This window comes from Zea mays, chromosome 5 (assembly GCF_902167145.1).
Source record: "Zea mays cultivar B73 chromosome 5, Zm-B73-REFERENCE-NAM-5.0, whole genome shotgun sequence".
Lineage (NCBI taxonomy): Eukaryota > Viridiplantae > Streptophyta > Magnoliopsida > Poales > Poaceae > Zea > Zea mays.
Window position 1 is genome coordinate 67,383,686 of NC_050100.1, and position 16,706 is coordinate 67,400,391.

Consider the following 16,706-nt stretch of genomic DNA (forward strand, 5'->3'; position numbering starts at 1 on the left):
GTTCTCAAATGCTAAGAATTAAGAACAAGGCAACATAAAAAGTGTTAAGTGTTAAAGTCCTTCGTCCTTCGAAGCATTATGTCCCTTCGGGAAATAATGAGTTTCGGACGAAGGTCATAAGAAACATACCTTCGTAAACATAACAAGTAATGACGGAGGATTCATATAAAGCATGAAATATAATATAAGCATCATCATAAGATCATTTCTATTTTATTAACATGGAAAAATAGAAATGATTTCAAATTACAAATGTACCTTCGGTCCTGAGAGAAGATAAAAAGTACAAGCGTGACGCAAAAGCAAATGCCAAGTCAGCGTGAACAGTACGGGAGTACTGTTCATCTATTTATAGACGCGAGACGCAGCCCACGTAAAATTACATTTATGTCCATTACATTTGTCAATGACTTATGGAAACCTGACAAGGTCCACGTAGTCTTTTCATCTTTAAGTCGGTTCCCCTCTCTGCTATCGCGACGAAGCTTCCCTGCGCACAGCTTCGGCTGTGCACCATCCTTCGTGGAGCTTGGTAATCAGCCCGTCCTTCGTCTGGTTCAGGCTTCGTCCTGACCGCACTTCATGTTCGTAATTCTGAGTCCGAAGGTACCTGTTCACATAATCCACTTGGAAAACATTGTTAAATCATGTTTTTGAGGACCTTCGGAGGACGAAGGCCCCCAACACCGATGGTTTGTTTAGTAGAGCATAGATTACTACTCATTTTATATGAATTGTAATAAAATAGTATTGTACTGCATGAGATCAAAATATGTATCAGTTTAGAGATTGAATTTTATATGAATTTGTAATAAAATAGTATTGTACTGCATGAGGATTACTACTCATTTTATATGAATTGTATGCTCGTTTCAGACTGTTTTTCCAGAATGTTTTTTTAAAACTGTGCTGTTAAATAGTGTTCGGATGGCAGCTAGACTGTACTGAGATTTTGGGCATTGAACAGGGGCAATTCAGTCTTTATGTCCAGTAATAATAGCTGTGTGCAAAGTTTTAGTCACCGGAACCAAACGGTAGATTTTAGTGACTAAAATTTAGTCACTAAAGTTTAGTCCAACTAAACTTTAGTAGTACCGAATCCAAACAGGGCCTAAGGGGATGTTTAGTTTATAAGGACTAATTTTTAGTTTTATTATTTTATTCTATTTTAATCTATAAAATACTAAATATAAAAAATTAAAATGAAATAAAATAGGAGGACTAAAAATTTAGTCGCTAGAAATCACAAACAGGGGCAACACGGTCTTTAGGCTTTACCCGATCAAACCGTGGGTTCGTATGCGCCTCGCGGCCGCTTCGACAGTCCCTCGCGTTCCATTTGCTTCGGCTCATCTCAGATCAAGCTAGCGCACCTGACACCCACCACCTCCCTCCCAGATCCACCACCCCAGCCATGGCCACCGCCTTTGACTCCCCGACCTCCTCCCCCGCCGCCGCGCCCTTCCACGACGACCCTTTCCTCCATTTCGACGGCTCGGCCCCCGCCGCCGCCGACGGCTTCCCGGCCTCCCCGGACGCCTACGCGCCCTCCCCCTTCGGCATGCCCCACTCCAACGGCGACCTCCACGACGACCCTTTCGCCGCACCTGCTGACTCCAACGGTGGGCCCATCCTTCCGCCGCCCACCGAGATGGGCCGCGAGGAGGGATTCCTGCTCCGCGAGTGGTGCCGGTATGGTAACGCTTACCTTCCCTTACCCTCGCTTCTGCTGCCCAGATCTGCCACCCCCCGCTGTCTGCTTAGATTAGATCTACGCCTTGGGTCGGATCCGATCCGACCGTGCCGCGCCGACCTGCCTACGGTCCTAGATAGATAGATCTCACCACCTCACAACTGAATCCGTCGGTATTTACTACTACACAGACCACTTGATGGCAGCGGCATGCGATTCCGTGCGCTTTTCTAGGTTCCGCTGGTGATCTACTCAAAATTCAGTGCGTAGGATGTAATCATCGCTCCGCCTTAGTTTATATACCTTAGTTCATCAGATTCAGTGGATCATCAACCGTTTCATGTCTCCTTCATACCTTACCTGCCAGTAGCTACCATTTACCATGTTGCGCTTGTCTGGGTTAGAATTCTGCATAAGCAATGAAACCCTAATTATTCTGCATACAACTAATACAAGCGTCTGCAACTTCATTTTGCAATTAGCTCGACTGACATGCACATGCTTAAAAAAGGGTTTAGTGGAATCTAGGATTCAGTTTGTTATAGTAGTTGGCTGTCATTACAGTAAAACACAAATACATTGGGGCTATCTTGCTGCTTTGTTAGATCATATAAGCTTCAGCTTCACTGTTTGTGCATGGTTTGGTCCTACTCCTACTGTTATTTATAGGGCTGAGAAGCTTGCTATGATCACTGAACAATTATGTGTCTTACCAACTCTATTTTCTGCTTATAATATGCACTAGACCGTCAGTATTCAACCTTGGAATAGCACAGCAGCATGTTTTGATTTATACCTTCCAGCGATTCCTCTAGTTTATTGTGTGTTTCAAACTTTCAATTGATATATTTCTTCACTATCGGTGATGTGATAGTCTTCCTGGAGTGAGCTTTGATGTTCTTGTTTGTCTCTTGCTGTGCATTATTTTATTTACCTATGTTCACTACCCTCAGCCTGCCTGTTCTAGTTTTTACTTTGTCCTCTATTCCTCTGTCCATCCAACAAGGCAACAACTGCATGAAATAGTCAAGATAGGCATTGTGACCGCAGTCTTAAACAATGGTTGCTGGTATTCTTTATCTTTCCTTCTTTAAAGTGTACGCTAACATCAATGATCAACAGACAAAATGCTATTCACCTTGAGGAAAAAGAGAAGAAGGAGAAGGAGCTGAGGAGCCAAATCATCGTTGATGCTGAAGAGTTTAAGAAAGCTTTTGTTGAGAAGAGAAAGCTCAATGCTGAGACAAGCAAGGGCCAAAACCGTGACAGGGAGAAGGTAGGTGGTATTTCGTCAAGACCAGGATCCTGTATACCCTCTGTGTCTCTTTTTCTTAAGATGAAAACCTGCTCGTCCTTTTTTTATATTTCTTTCTTTTGCGAGGTTATATCATCTTATTTTCTCGCTTTTTTTGCTAGCTTTTCCTAGCAAACCAGGAAAAGTTCCATGCTGGTGCAGATAAGCAATACTGGAAGGCGATATCTGAACTTATCCCACATGAGATTGCTAACATCGAGAAGAGAGGGGCAAGGAAAGACAAGGAGAAGAAGCCTGGGATCGTGGTGATCCAGGGACCGAAGCCTGGGAAGCCAACGGACATGGCACGGATGCGGCAGATATTGCTGAAGCTGAAGCACACTCCCCCACCACACATGAAGCCACCTCCGCCACCTGCCGCAGCTACCGGAAAGGATGGAGCACCAGCTGCCGCCGGGAAGGATGGAGCTAAGCCAGCAACCGTTGCCAACGGCAGTGTCCCTGAGATGGAAAAGGCTGCTGCGGAGGCATCAGTGCCAGCGGCAGCACCACCAGCAGCAACTGAGCCGATCGCAGCTGCTTAATCTAATCATCTGTGGTAGGAGGATGTGAAAAATCTCTTATTGGAGTTGTTGCAGAGGCGGTGGTGGTGAGTGAAACTGAAAACGTGTGAATTTCCGGCATGGTGGAGGCATGCACTGTGTATTTGTTACCTCGATTCATTTACATTACTGCTACTATATATTGTTATTGCATTTTGTAGAGAAGGGGCGGGCGTATCCTGGTTCATGGTAATAATAAGGTTGTATTAGGAGGATGTTTGGCTGTATTATGTTTCTTCTTCCAAGTGTTTGTAAATTTCCCTTTTGTTATTAAAACTGATTGTATTGTTAAATTTTTCTTTGTTATTAAAACTGATTGTATTGTTAAGCTACTATCTGCTGCATATACGGAGTATATTTTATGATCTATCTGCGCTGCGATGTTTGCGTAATACTAGTTGTATATTTTGTTGCGAATCGTCAGTGAAATGAACAGCTCTCTTGTTGAATTTGTTCATTCAAGATGCACCCTGACTGGTTGTAATTTGATGTTTTTTCTTGTTTTTAAATAAGATTTGATAAATCTCGCAAATTCTGCTTGCTTTATTCCAACTTATGGATCATTTTATCTTTGCTTTGAGCCAAGCCTCTTTTACTTAGACCAAATGTTAAAAAGTATATCAACATCTATACGTCCTATTTTATGGAAGGTTTATTAGATGCTGGTCTGTTTTCTTATATAAGATTATGCTTTAAAGTTGGATAAATTTGATTTGAAATAAGGCTAGAGTGCTATATGATTCGAAATTGGAGATATTTGGTTTGAAGCAATTCACTTGGTTGGATTGGAGGAGCAGTAGCAGATGGTCTTTCACTTGGAGCCTGGTGTGCATGTGCATCCCCGTCCTCTCCAGTCCTATCCTCCTGTCCGATGGCTGCAAGTTCCTCCCCTTCTAGCCGGAGCCTCCTCGCCACACGGCCCCTCTTCTTGCCGTTGAGGACGAGGAGGTCGCTTCCACCCACGTCCATCCCGCCTCGCCTCAGCTGTCTCCGATCTCCTTCTGCGTCCTCCTCCCCGTCGGCGTCGGCATCGGCGTACAACGGCTGGGCCGACCTCGCCGCGGCGCCCGACACCCCTTTTCCCTTCCCCCTATCCTTCCCGCTGCAGCCCACCACGCATGGCCTCCTCGTCCTCCTCCCCGCCGCCGCCATCGCCCTCTCCCTCTCCCTCGCCCGCCTACCTCCCCTCCCCCTCCTCGCGGCCGCCTTTACCGCTGGATTCGCAGCCAGGCACCTGTCCTCCTCAGCGCAGGCACAGTCCCCCGGCCGCCTCTCCGCCCTCCTCGCCGATCTCGACGCCCATGCCCGCGCCTTGAGGGAGCAGCTGGTCTCCGACGCCCACCCGGGTCTCCTCGTCCAGGCCGTCGATCGCCTGCGGGATGCTGTCGCCGACGCCGCCACAGTGGCCGCCGAACAGGGCGACACCGGCCGCACCATGTCAGACGCGCTCGGACCGCTCGGGGAGGTCGCCGACTATCTCGGTGCCTGGGCTCGCCACGCCGTGCGGGACCTCAGCCTCAGCCCGCCAAGGAAGAAGCCTGCAAAAGGCAACAACAGTTCAGATGTTCAAGCCGCGGCCAATCCCAACAACCGGGCTGCTCAACAGCAACAGGAAATTGGGAGCAATAAGCCCGTGGACTCTACTCTGCAACAGCAGCCTTTTGCATTTGATCCATCTGCAGTCGATGATGCAAATGGAAGGCCGCTTGGCATGTTGCAGTTTGACGAGGATGACAATGGATCCAAGGATGCAGGGACCGGTGCTCAGGCCACGCTGGAGAGACTGGTGTCCAAGCACAGGCATCGGCGTGACCCTGATGGCCCCCCGTTTGAAGGCAGGTTTTCCGACGAGTCATCATCTTTGCTGGAGAGGACGCTTGAAATCCGGGACAGGTCCTACAGGCTCAAGATCGGTGTGATGAGCGAAGCGCATCCTCCTGTATATGGTGACGATGAAAGCGCCGCCAGTGCTGCTGATTCAGATGGCGAGGAGTTTAGCCGAAACGTCAAGGAAGCTGCGGAGATCCTGAGGAAGGCCAGGGCATCCATGGCTGACGAAGAGACCGCAGACGCACTGCTGTACAAATCAGCTAGGCTCCTTTCCACAGCTGTGGCTTTGAGGCCAACAAGCCTGGTAGCAGTGGGTCAGCTAGGGAACACGTACCTCCTCCACGGAGAGCTCAAGCTCAAGGTTAGTCGCGAGCTGAGGACACTCTTGGCCAGCAGCGGCGCCTTTCTGAACGGAAGAGAGCGTGCTCCACGGTCCAGGAAGGTAGACAGGAGGATGGTAAGCAGAGAGAGCATCTCATCCGCTCTTGTGGATGTATGCGAGGAATGCGAGAGCCTCCTTGTCGAGGCCGGCAGAAGCTACAGGATGGCCCTCTCCATCGATTCAGGTGACGCCAAGGCATTGTACAACTGGGGGCTGGCACTTATTTTCCGGGCACAATTGCTCGCTGACATCGGACCGGTATGATGAAATCTTTGCTCTAGGAACTCAAGCTGCTTATATAATCGATACATCATCATGCTGCAGGAAGCAGCAGCCGACGCTGACCGGGTGTATCTAGCTGCAATCGACAAGTTCGACGCCATGTTGTCGAGGAGCAACACTTATGCTCCAGAAGGTTTGGTTTGACAAGAATGCTCTGTCGTTAACCATGTGTTTTTAGTATTATTAGTGACGACGAACTGTTGCAGCTCTCTACAGATGGGGCACTGCGTTGCAGCAGCGCTCCCATCTGCGGCCTCGGAGCAACGGTGAGAAGATAAGGCTTCTGGAGCAGGCGAAGAGCTTGTTCGAAGATGTGCTGTATGTGGAAGCAGACAACAAGATGGTGAGGGAGGCGCTGTCATCGTGCATATCAGAGCTCAACTACCATGGCCGCTGGTTATAACCGTGAGGAGCTTTGTAGCAACTAGCAAGCGAGGGGAGGAGGGCTAATGATAACTTTTGAGTTTTGAATGATGTATTAGCTTCTAGCTTTTTATGCTGACAAGAAGCTCAAACAATATCTTGCAATACAATGCAATATGACCTTTTTTTTTCTTGTATGGAACGTGTGGTTGAATCGATTAATACAAGTGAATGAAAAAGAGCAAGCATCTTTCTTGAAAATCAACATGGTGGGAATGCACGATTGTACAAGAAAAAAAAAAGCCCTCGTTACAAGAAAGAAGAGCCAGCGCTGTGCTGCACTGCTGCTTCCGGGTTCTGCAGCAGCTAAAGCCGCAGTCGATGGCACAGCTAAACCGCAGTAGATGGCAGACGAACTTTTTATTTTTATTATATTAAAACACTAGTTTTAACGGTCGTCTCATATTATTTTTTAAAAAAGAACCTCTTTTATTTGTTTGAAATCAATCTCTGCCTCACCCAAAGGAACAGATGGATGGATAGCCCATGACACACCCTTCCTTTGTATCTCTACTATCTACGGTTCCGATCTCATTCCCCTACCTATTCGTCGCTCTTCTCTCCTATCCCTCCCCCGCGACTGCCCCACGACCGACGCGCTGCCTTCGTCTATCTATTCTTCGCTGCCATGACAGGCAGATTGCCGGATCCGCACTGGTAAGGGAGATTTTGATTGTATGGCCACGTCTAGACTGGTCTGATGTCATCCGAACCGTTCCAGCGGCGCAATTCGGGAAGGTCTCGTAGAGGGATCACGGATTTTGGACTCGGTCGATGAGTTTCTCCGCTCCAGATTGAGCCCGAAGAGAGTTCGTGTCGTGGCCCTGCCTCCTCGGTGGCTGGCACGCATCGCCTCCTGACTCACCCCCTCGGGCATGTGTTGATCTGGCCGTGATTTACCACTGACTTTCTAGGCTTGGTCAATTTCTAGGAGAATTCTTCCGAGTTTGTGGCTTCGTCTTCTCTCCCTCTTTCATTTTCTTATTTGGGTTACTGCTATCCATATGACATGGCTTTGGTATGAATTAAATTATATTTTTTTGTATAAATAACATATGTTTTTTTGCTTGTTCATTTCTCTATTTTTTAGTGTGAACAAGATTGTAGTCCTAGAAATGAATTCCTGCTAATAGTTACCAGTGAAATAAGTTTGTTAATGTTATCTTCTAATTTATTATTTATGAACAGGCACCAGTAATACCCGAAGTCCAGTAAAGTTGTCGCTCTAAATAGAACCGGTTAATGGGCCGACTTGATCGTAAAATCAATATGATTTTCTCGAGACGAAGCGACAAAAGAATATAAAGGTTGTCATTGTAGTATTGTTTTTCTATGGTATAGTGTTGTCGCTACACACATGTTTTCTTTATTACTTGTTTATGAGATTTTTGCCTAAGCAATATTGTGTAATAATATTTTATTGAATAACTTGTGTGACGTTGTAATGTATTTAAATACCACTCTCTCAACCATTTTTCTTACTATTTCTTCAATTCTCCGATCATTCTCCCTATTTAGCTCTCATTTATATTTTTATTGAGTCATCTCTACTATATTAAAAACTCAGTTTCAATGGTCGTTCCGTGTCACTAATTTTCAAAAGAAATCCATACATTTCTTTAGAATCAACCCGCACTCCTATAATCTCTTCTCTACTAATATAATAAGAGAGTTTATGTAAAAAATAAGGTGAAATTATGTATAAGTGAGTGTTTAAACCTTGGTTCTTGGTTTCACATTCACACCCACCTAATCAATAGAAAAACATATATTTTATGCTTTATAATATATATATATATATATATATATATATATATATATATATATATATATATATATATATATATATATATATATATAAACGTAGCAATGCACGACATATGACTAGTTTGACTTTTATACATTAGTTTTTAGGGGTAACACTACCATATTTATAATACTGTAATAAATATTGTTATCGGTTAATTAAACTTGAAAGATATTAATTTCAAACTCAATAGTGCTGATTAGTGAAAAGGCGGAAAATTAGTGCTCCCTCCATGATTTTCCTGACTCACGGAATAAAGGGGGAGGGAGAGAGTGATCCGTTGGAGGGAGAGAGGGGGCTGTCGTACACTGAGAAGAGGGAGAGGGTGAAGGATTGAGTGAAACGTTGGATTGAGCCTCAATGGCGGTAGTAGAGTCAAGATAGCAAACCGTTGGAGGGAGAGAGGGGGCTGTCATACACTGAGAAGAGGGAGAGGGTGAAAGATTGAGTGAAACGTTGGATCGAGCCCCAATGGCGGTAGTAGAGTCAAGATAGCAAACCGTTGGAGGGAGAGAGGGGCTGTCATACACTGAGAAGAGGGAGAGGGTGAAGGATTGAGTGAAACGTTGGATTGAGCCCCAATGGCGGTAGTAGAGTCAAGATAGCAAACCGTTGGAGGGAGAGAGGGGGCTGTCATACACTGAGAAGAGGGAGAGGGTGAAGGATTGAGTGAAACGTTGGATTGAGCCCCAATGGCGGTAGTAGAGATAGCAAAGGAGGGGAATCATGTTTTAATTTGTATTAACATATAGCTCGTGCTAACGTCATGCTCACGAGGACTGCAAATAAAGGGATGGCAACAATAGTGGTGCGAAGAAAGGGGGCGACAGGTCACAGGGAAGGGAAGAAATAATTTAAATAGTATTGTCTATTGAATTTAAGTAAGGAAAGATGATATTTAACCATCTAAACCGTTAATTTTAATAGTGTGTTAAGTTTGAGTGTAATTTGTTTTATAGATTTAGTGAAGGTTATGAGTGTGGGGTAATTTGGTTTGATGGGTTTTGTAAAATTAAAACGGGTGGAGTATACAGTGGTAAAGATAAGCGAGTATACTTTGGATACATATAATTCCTGGAATTTGTATAAGCGAGTATACTTGGAATTGTTTTAGGCAGCCCAAACCGCTATCCCCACCTTCTTCCTCACTTGCCATTCTTCGCTGACCTCTAAACCTAACCGCCCATGGGCAAAGGGGCCCCTCCTGCCGTTGCCACAGCCACCTCCGTCCCTGAGGCGCCGGTCTTCCACCCCACAGACGAGGAGTTCGCCGACCCCCTCGCCTACGTCGCCCGTATCCGCCCCCTCGCCGAGCCCTACGGCATCTGCCGCATCGTCCCGCCGTCCTCATGGTCCCCGCCTTACGCCCTCGACTTCAAGGCTCTCTCCTTCCCCACCAAGAGGCAGCCCATCCACCGCCTCCTCGCCCGCCCCGCCCCCGCTGACCCCGACACCTTCCTCCTCGACTATCGCCGTTTCCTCGGGGCTTCCTCCGCACATCGCCGTGGCCGCAGGAAGGGCCTTCCCAAGTCGCCCTCTCTCTCGGATGGTCGCCCGCTCGACCTCTGCCGCCTGTTCCATGCTGTCAAGCGCTTCGGCGGTTACTACGGTGCCTGTGAGGGGAAGCGCTGGGGCGACGTCGTCCGCCTCGTTGATGATAAGGCGCCAATGCACATATCAGAGTGCGCCAAGCACGTGCTTGCGCAGCTATATTACGAGCATCTCTATGGCTATGAGAAGTTCGCCAACCCACAGCATGGGAACAAGGGAAGGAAGCAGCCACGGCCCGGATCTGATGATCGACCATCGGTTTCTCGTTCACAGGACGAAGAGAGCAACATATCTGTTACTGGGGAGATGGTTGAGGAGGTTACAGGCCGGAAAAGGAGAAATTTCTCACGCAAGGAATTAGGCAGAGGGACATCTCATGGTCGTTATGGCCGTGTTGTTAACATCACTGGAAATAATGTGGCATCTGCTGTTGCCCAGAAGCGGACGAGGAGGAACTCTGATGCTGTGGTTACCACAGTCGATGAGGTGTCTGCTGGTGTCCGGAAGCGGAAAAGGAGAAAGTCTGATGCCGCGTCTACCGTGTTTAATGATGAAGTGGATCAAGTTTGTGAGCAGTGTAGTAGTGGGTTACATGGGGATGTCATGCTCCTATGCGATCGCTGTGATAAAGGCTGGCATTTGTACTGTTTGTCGCCGCCGCTCGAGCGAGTGCCTCCAGGGAATTGGTATTGCTCAGATTGCCTCAACTCCGATAGAGATTGTTTTGGGTTTATCCAAAGGAGGAAGTCCTGCTTGCTTGAGACTTTCCGGCGGTTTGACGACAGGGTGAGAAAGAGATGGTTTGGGCAGAGGAATCCCAGCCGTATTCAAATTGAGAAGCAGTTCTGGGAGATTGTGGAGGGGAAGGCAGGGGAACTTGAGGTTATGTATGGGAGTGACTTGGACACTTCAATTTATGGGAGCGGGTTTCCTCGTCTTGGTGATACAGTGCCATCATCTATGGACCTAGAGACGTGGCAGAAATACTGTTCAAGCCCGTGGAATTTGAACAATTTTCCGAATCTGCCTGGCTCAGTTCTTAGGACAGTCAAGGATAAAATTCCTGGTGTCATGGTCCCATGGCTCTACATAGGGATGCTGTTTTCGTCATTTTGTTGGCATGTTGAGGACCATTGTTTCTATTCAATAAATTATTTGCATTGGTACGCATACCCCCCTCCCCCAACTAACTTACTGCAAATAGTGAGATTTGGTACTATTGAGTGTTTCCCCATCTCTACTTGCTGTCTTGCTGGCTTGCTGCACTGTTATCTTCTTATTATTAGTTTTAGAAAACATGTAAATCTATTTGTTTTACGTTTAGAGCAAGGCAGTGCCAATGACTTAACTTTATATAGGTAGATTTGCAAATACGTTTAACACTAAGAACATCAAGAAATTACCTTCTTTATTATGTAGTTCAAGAGAATTTGGAACAGATCGCAGAAAACCTGCATGTACCATTGATCGAACACTCATGGTCCATCTGTCTTCATGCTTGCAACACATTTAGATATGCAAATTTTCGTTACTTGTTTTTTTCTAGTTCATAGGTTAATTTCTTTGCAACAACAATAACAAAGCCTTTTAGTGCCAAGCAAGTTGGGGTAGGCTAGAGTTGAAACCCAACGGAAGCCACAAATCAAGGTCCAAGCGCGTGAATAGTTGTTTTCCGTGCACTCCTATTCAAGACTAAATCTTGGGTATTTTCCATCCTTTCAAGTCTCCGTTTATAGTCTCTTCCCATGTCAACTTCGGTCTTCTCCTGTCTCTCTTTCCATTACATCGCGCCTTAGGATCCCATTACGTACTGGCACATTTGGAGGTCGTTGGCCGTGGGGCATGTCCAAACCATCTCAACCGGTGTTGGACAAGCTTCCCCTTGTCCCTTCTTGTATGACCACAAATTTAATGCAATGTACATATTTTTGCAACGCTTATCTGTTGGGTTTGTTTGGTTGGGTTGTGGCTGTGAAAAAAGCCGCTGTGGGTTGTGAGCTGTGAAAAAAGCTACATAGGGTGTGAGCTGTTAAAAATCCTAAAACCGTTTGGTAGAACCCACTAAAAGCCGCTAAAAGTTCTTCCATATATATTTTCACAATTCCATTTGAAAGCCGTTAGAAGCAGGTCCAGTGGTGCTTTCAATTTTGCACTGGGAGAAAGTCGCATTTTAGAAAAAAACTGCCTTTTGGATCCAGCCCTTTGGTTTGACTTTTAGGGGGCAAAAGCTAAAGCCAAAAGCTAAACCAAATACACCCTGAATATGATATCTTTTTGTAGGACAACATTTTGCACCATGTAACATAGCAAGTCTAATCTCCGTCCTATGAAACTTGGCTTTTAGCTTATGTTCATAGGTTAATTTCTTCAGTTCTGAAAATTTTATAGAGCTCATTTAACAAATGCTTCCATTTTTAACTGATTATGATCCATTTGGGATCATTTGGTTAGGTCAAAACATTGAGTGGTTCATGTGAAAACTAACCCTCTATATTCCATGCTTTTCACTTTCAGTATTTGTGTCATTAGACATCAAAGAAATACACAATTACCTTGGAAGGAGTAGTTCCACCATGTTCAAGTACTCGAGTATTGCGAAGGATGTTATCGCCGAAAAGTTGAGAAAACATGAACAAAGGCACCTTCATTAGTTTCTAATAGTAAGCTTGAGTGCCCAACAAGGTTATTAAAACGATAAAACGTTGAAACGCTCATGGGTGAAGTTTTGACTTTTAAACGTTTAAACAAATAAGCAACATAGGAAAGTACACATATATCATAATTTCAGACAATAACGAAGTTAAATACGAAAACAAAGAGGTTAGTGGCTTACCAAAACTGGCTTACCAAAACTTCACCCATGAGCGGAATTGGACTCAAAAGTAACTAACAGATTGGGCCCAAAAGTAGCTAATGCTGTAAAACGCATGAAACACTGCGTTTTACAGTTTAGAACACCAAAACGCGGTTTCAACCTCTATTTAGCGTTTTGACGTAGTTTCAACGTCGCTTAAACATAATTTTAATCACACTGGTGCCTAACTAACCACAATGATGTTTGGGTAGGTTTACGTATGGAATCAAACAGTAAAAAAGGAGAAAAACGATTGCTGTCGTCTTCATGTACTTTAAGAGCATCACATGTCATTAGCATTAGGTACTTTTGGTGATGAATGAGGAAATTTCCTTTTCTGAAGAATTATAAACTTGACCCACAGAGCATGAAAATTGATGCTTAAAAGACTTCTTATCTAGGTAAAGAGCCTTTGTCATGCTTTGGTGTGCCATTGAAGCCCGTGCAAGAGTATTTGTCGTGGTTATCTTATAATACTATGGCCACATCACAATATCCTTGAAAGCACATAACATTATATTTTCCTGGACAACAAAAGTCTAAAACATCTTATATTTATGAATGGATGAAATTGTCTTGACCTTATATAAGAAGTTGTATGTTAACAAAACATGTAGCCACTTCATCTTATATCACAATGTGATTATTCTTATGCTTTAGGGGTGAGCCAAAATGTTGGTATGGGGTGCCTGGAGCAAAAGCAAATGCCTTTGAGCAGGTATATTAGTATATTACATCATTGTCGTCAGTATCAATATCTCTTTTCATAAAACTTCAATGTTCTGATGTACGAGTGTTCATGGGTTTTAAGGTGTCCCTAGAGCGCCATGCCTTTACTTAGGGCTTAAGTCGCTCTGAAAACAAGGTTGCTCGCCCACTCCAGCTTTCCTCTCCGTCAAGCCGCAACTGCCACATCTTTCGCTCCTCTCACGCCTTAACAACTTAGTACCAAGGTGGGGTTGTGGGGACGAGGTAAAGAGACAGTACCGAGGTCAGGAGTGGTGTGGTACGAGACGCCAGAGTTGACAACTCAGTTGATGGGAGTAGGAGTGGGTTGTGATGACATCGGATACGAGGAGAGAGCTAGCGGAGGCACCCCCACTGAGCCAGTGGGGAGGGCGCTAGTGGCGAGCATGATGACGACGAGCATGGGTGGTGGAGACGACAAGGTCTCGATCGTCATAGAGACAATCTTGGCATCGCGAAACAGAAATAGTCCTGGAGCGTGGCAGCCGTTTAGAGCATCTCCAACAGTGTGATGTATAAAAATGCCCTATAATTTAAAAATAAGTATATTTTATAGAATTTAGGGCACCAACAAAATATTCTGCTCCAACAGTAAAGCCCTAAATCTAGATTATAGGGCATCCCACTACAATGTAGTATATTTGAGGCACTTGAGAGGGTGCCCTATAATTTTTGACCAAATTTTATAAAATGAGGCAATGTTGGATTAGTTTTTTCTTCACAGAGCACTATATTTCAGTTTGAGACACCAGTTTGAGGCATTGTTGGAGATGCTCTTAGAGGGTGGTGGAGCTCGACACAATCACGGAGAACAGGGTTCATGACCTGATCGAAGGCCACAAACGTGCCTTGAAGAAGCTGATCGTTGTGAAGGGAGGCACACACATGGTAGGGACTAGGGAGGCACGTGGAACGTAGCTTGGTGAAGAACGGGCGTCAGGGGATCAGACACATGGAGTTAGCCTAAGGAGGTAGTGGCGAACAGTGGTGGAGCTAGCTCGATGGGGTCGGTTGACGTGGTAGTCGCTGCCATAGGGTGCGGTGTGGAGGTGGAGAGAGCACCCGTGGCGAGGGGCACGAGGGAGGGAAGGTGGAGCGTGGGGACAAGAGCGGGCACACGGGGGTAGTCGTTGGCGCAAGGAGGGAGGCCACAATTGGAGTTCGAGGTTCGTTACTCGTCTGTCGTGGCCGCACCCGCGCACTGTACATTGGACAAGAAGTCGCACAGACGTGGGTTGCCGGCAAACACAGTGGGGGCAGGGGTGGCCGACAGGGGAGGGGTCGTTGTGGGGGTGGTCAAGGCACCGACTGGGTGGTGGCGACTGGCGGGAGGGTGAGGCAGGTGGTGCGTAGGTGACAAGAGGGCGTTGATGGTCGGCACAGGAGGGGGCAGGGGCGCTGAGGCCTGCACGTGAGGAGGGTCGGCCGTGGGAGTGGTGGCCGCGATGATGACAATGTAGAGGGGAGAGGCATGCCGCCCAACAGCTCCCTGCACGGATCAACGACTGTAGGGGAGGGCGACGTCACTTGGGTGGAGGTTGGAGTCGGGGAGGCGACGAGGAATGGTGCCATTGGGGCGGTAGGAGCCCCTGCGAGCACGCCAGCCGCGGGTGGTGGTGGTGGGGGGGGGGGGGGGGGGCAGGGCGGTGACCGGAACCTCGCCACCGGAGAAGGGGGCGACACCGGTCGAGGTAGGAGATTTAGGAGATTTGGCTAGGGCGCGGGCAGGAAAGGTGGCGAAAGGCCTCGACTAGAGAGGTGCGTGCGCTTGCGTCCATGATCGTACTGGCTGGCACGGGAGGTGGCAGGTCGGCCAGGGGGGTGGTATCGCGGCGGCGAGCTCACCGTCAGGGTAGGGGCTATGAGGATGGGGTAAAGAGACAATACTGGGGTTAGGAGTGGTTTGGTACAAGGCGTCAAAGTCGGTAACCCAATCGATAGGAGTGGGAGGGGCTGCGAAGACATGGTGTACGAGGAGAGAGCCAGGAGGAGGAGCCCCCACAAAGCCACCGGGAGGGGGGCTAGGTCCGGGAGTGGCGAGCATGTTGACGATGATCATGGGTTGTGATGACGACAAGGCTTCGATCGTCATCGAGATAATCACGACACTACGAAACACAAATGGTCCAATAGCGTGGCGACCCTCCTGAGGGTGGATGGAGGCAGGCGGGTGGAAGAGTTCGAGCAGTCACTGAGAACCGGGTTCATGACTCTATCAAAGGCCATGAATGTGCCCCGAAAAAGCTGGCCATCGTGAAGAGAGACACGCACACGGTAGGGAGGCACATGGACCACGACAGAGCGAAGGATAGGCGTCAAGGGATTGGTGTAAGGGGCCGCGTCAAAGCAGGGGGAGCTAGCGGCGGCACCGGGAGCAGCAAGGACAAGGTGCAAGCAGGGAGGCGACACTGTTGGTCGCATCCATAGCGAGGGAGTGGGCCACGTGAGGGCCGTCAGCATCATGCAGGAAGGCTGTGACCGCGGGGGAGGGGGCGCCGGTGGTGGACAACGCGGTTGTGCCACATACGCTGTGTGGAGAAGAGGCAACGATGGTGGCCTGACCGCGACACACAAGGTGGTAAAGGCGGGCTACAGAGGAGGCGCAGGGGCCACCGGGGTGTGGCGTTGTAGAGGTGGCTCAGGCGAGGCTCTAGACAACACAGTGCCAGTCGTGGCAGGGGAGAGGCCGACCCTAGGCGCCGTTAGCCTGCTCGCCTGAGCAAGAAACATGGCGGCAGCACTAGCCGTAGTGGGGAAGGAGAGGCCGGACGACAGCCCAGCCGCCATGGGATAGAGAGCAGAGGCAATGGGCTGAAGAGCGCGGTCGTCGGGGAGGAGAGGGGCTCAACTGCGTGAAGGAGAGGTGCACGGTCGAGGGTAGGCTGCCCTGGTGGTCGAGCACGGTACCCATTCGGTTGAGGGTAGGGAGAGGAAGCCGAACGGGCTACTGGTGGATGTGGGCATCGCCGACGCCGCAAGAGACGAGGAAGGGCCCTACGGCGAGAGACCAGCTTGCGCTGGCGTCGTGGGTGAGGAAGGGCCGTAGGCGACGGGACCAGGGTGGTGATGCCGGCGGTGGGGGAGTAGCCGAGGGCGAGGGGAATGTTGTCGATGCGCAGGATGCGTTGCCGACACGAGGAAGGAGGGCGTCGACCCCGTGGATGGTCGCCGACGCTCGGGAGGAGTCATAGTAGGGAAGCCAGCCATGGAAGAGCTCGTGGGCGACGGGAGGATCCGCCGGCGGCTGGCTGGGAAGAACAGCGGCAGGGTTGGTGCTGTT

The 16,706-nt window shown here is 48.0% G+C and overlaps 3 protein-coding genes across 6 annotated transcripts in view; all 3 read left to right on the forward strand.

The window, feature by feature from the left end:
- The first annotated feature begins 1,299 nt into the window (after nucleotides 1–1,299).
- On the forward strand, nucleotides 1,300–3,917 carry LOC100277113 (uncharacterized). The gene is made up of 3 exons (NM_001150773.2): nucleotides 1,300–1,692; nucleotides 2,816–2,969; nucleotides 3,110–3,917. The coding sequence occupies exons 1-3, from the start codon at nucleotides 1,415–1,417 to the stop codon at nucleotides 3,530–3,532; spliced, it is 855 nt and encodes a 284-aa protein (NP_001144245.1). The 5' UTR covers nucleotides 1,300–1,414; the 3' UTR covers nucleotides 3,533–3,917.
- A 1,526-nt stretch (nucleotides 3,918–5,443) lies between these two features.
- On the forward strand, nucleotides 5,444–6,641 carry LOC100192678 (uncharacterized). Its single transcript, NM_001137885.1, has one exon. The coding sequence runs from the start codon at nucleotides 5,469–5,471 to the stop codon at nucleotides 6,024–6,026; it is 558 nt and encodes a 185-aa protein (NP_001131357.1). The 5' UTR covers nucleotides 5,444–5,468; the 3' UTR covers nucleotides 6,027–6,641.
- Nucleotides 6,642–9,357: 2,716 nt separating this feature from the next.
- LOC103626493 (lysine-specific demethylase 5B) overlaps nucleotides 9,358–16,706 on the forward strand; it is a 31,317-nt gene continuing 23,968 nt past the window's right edge. The window contains exons 1-2 of one of the 4 annotated variants that reach the window (XM_008646910.3): nucleotides 9,358–10,988; nucleotides 13,340–13,397. In XM_008646910.3, the coding sequence (XP_008645132.1) occupies nucleotides 9,460–10,988; nucleotides 13,340–13,397 (1,587 nt within the window). In that variant the 5' untranslated portion in view covers nucleotides 9,358–9,459. The remainder of the gene's footprint in view (nucleotides 10,989–13,339; nucleotides 13,398–16,706) is intronic. The other 3 variants (XR_004849437.1, XM_020538407.3, XR_004849436.1) reach the window with 3 other exon arrangements.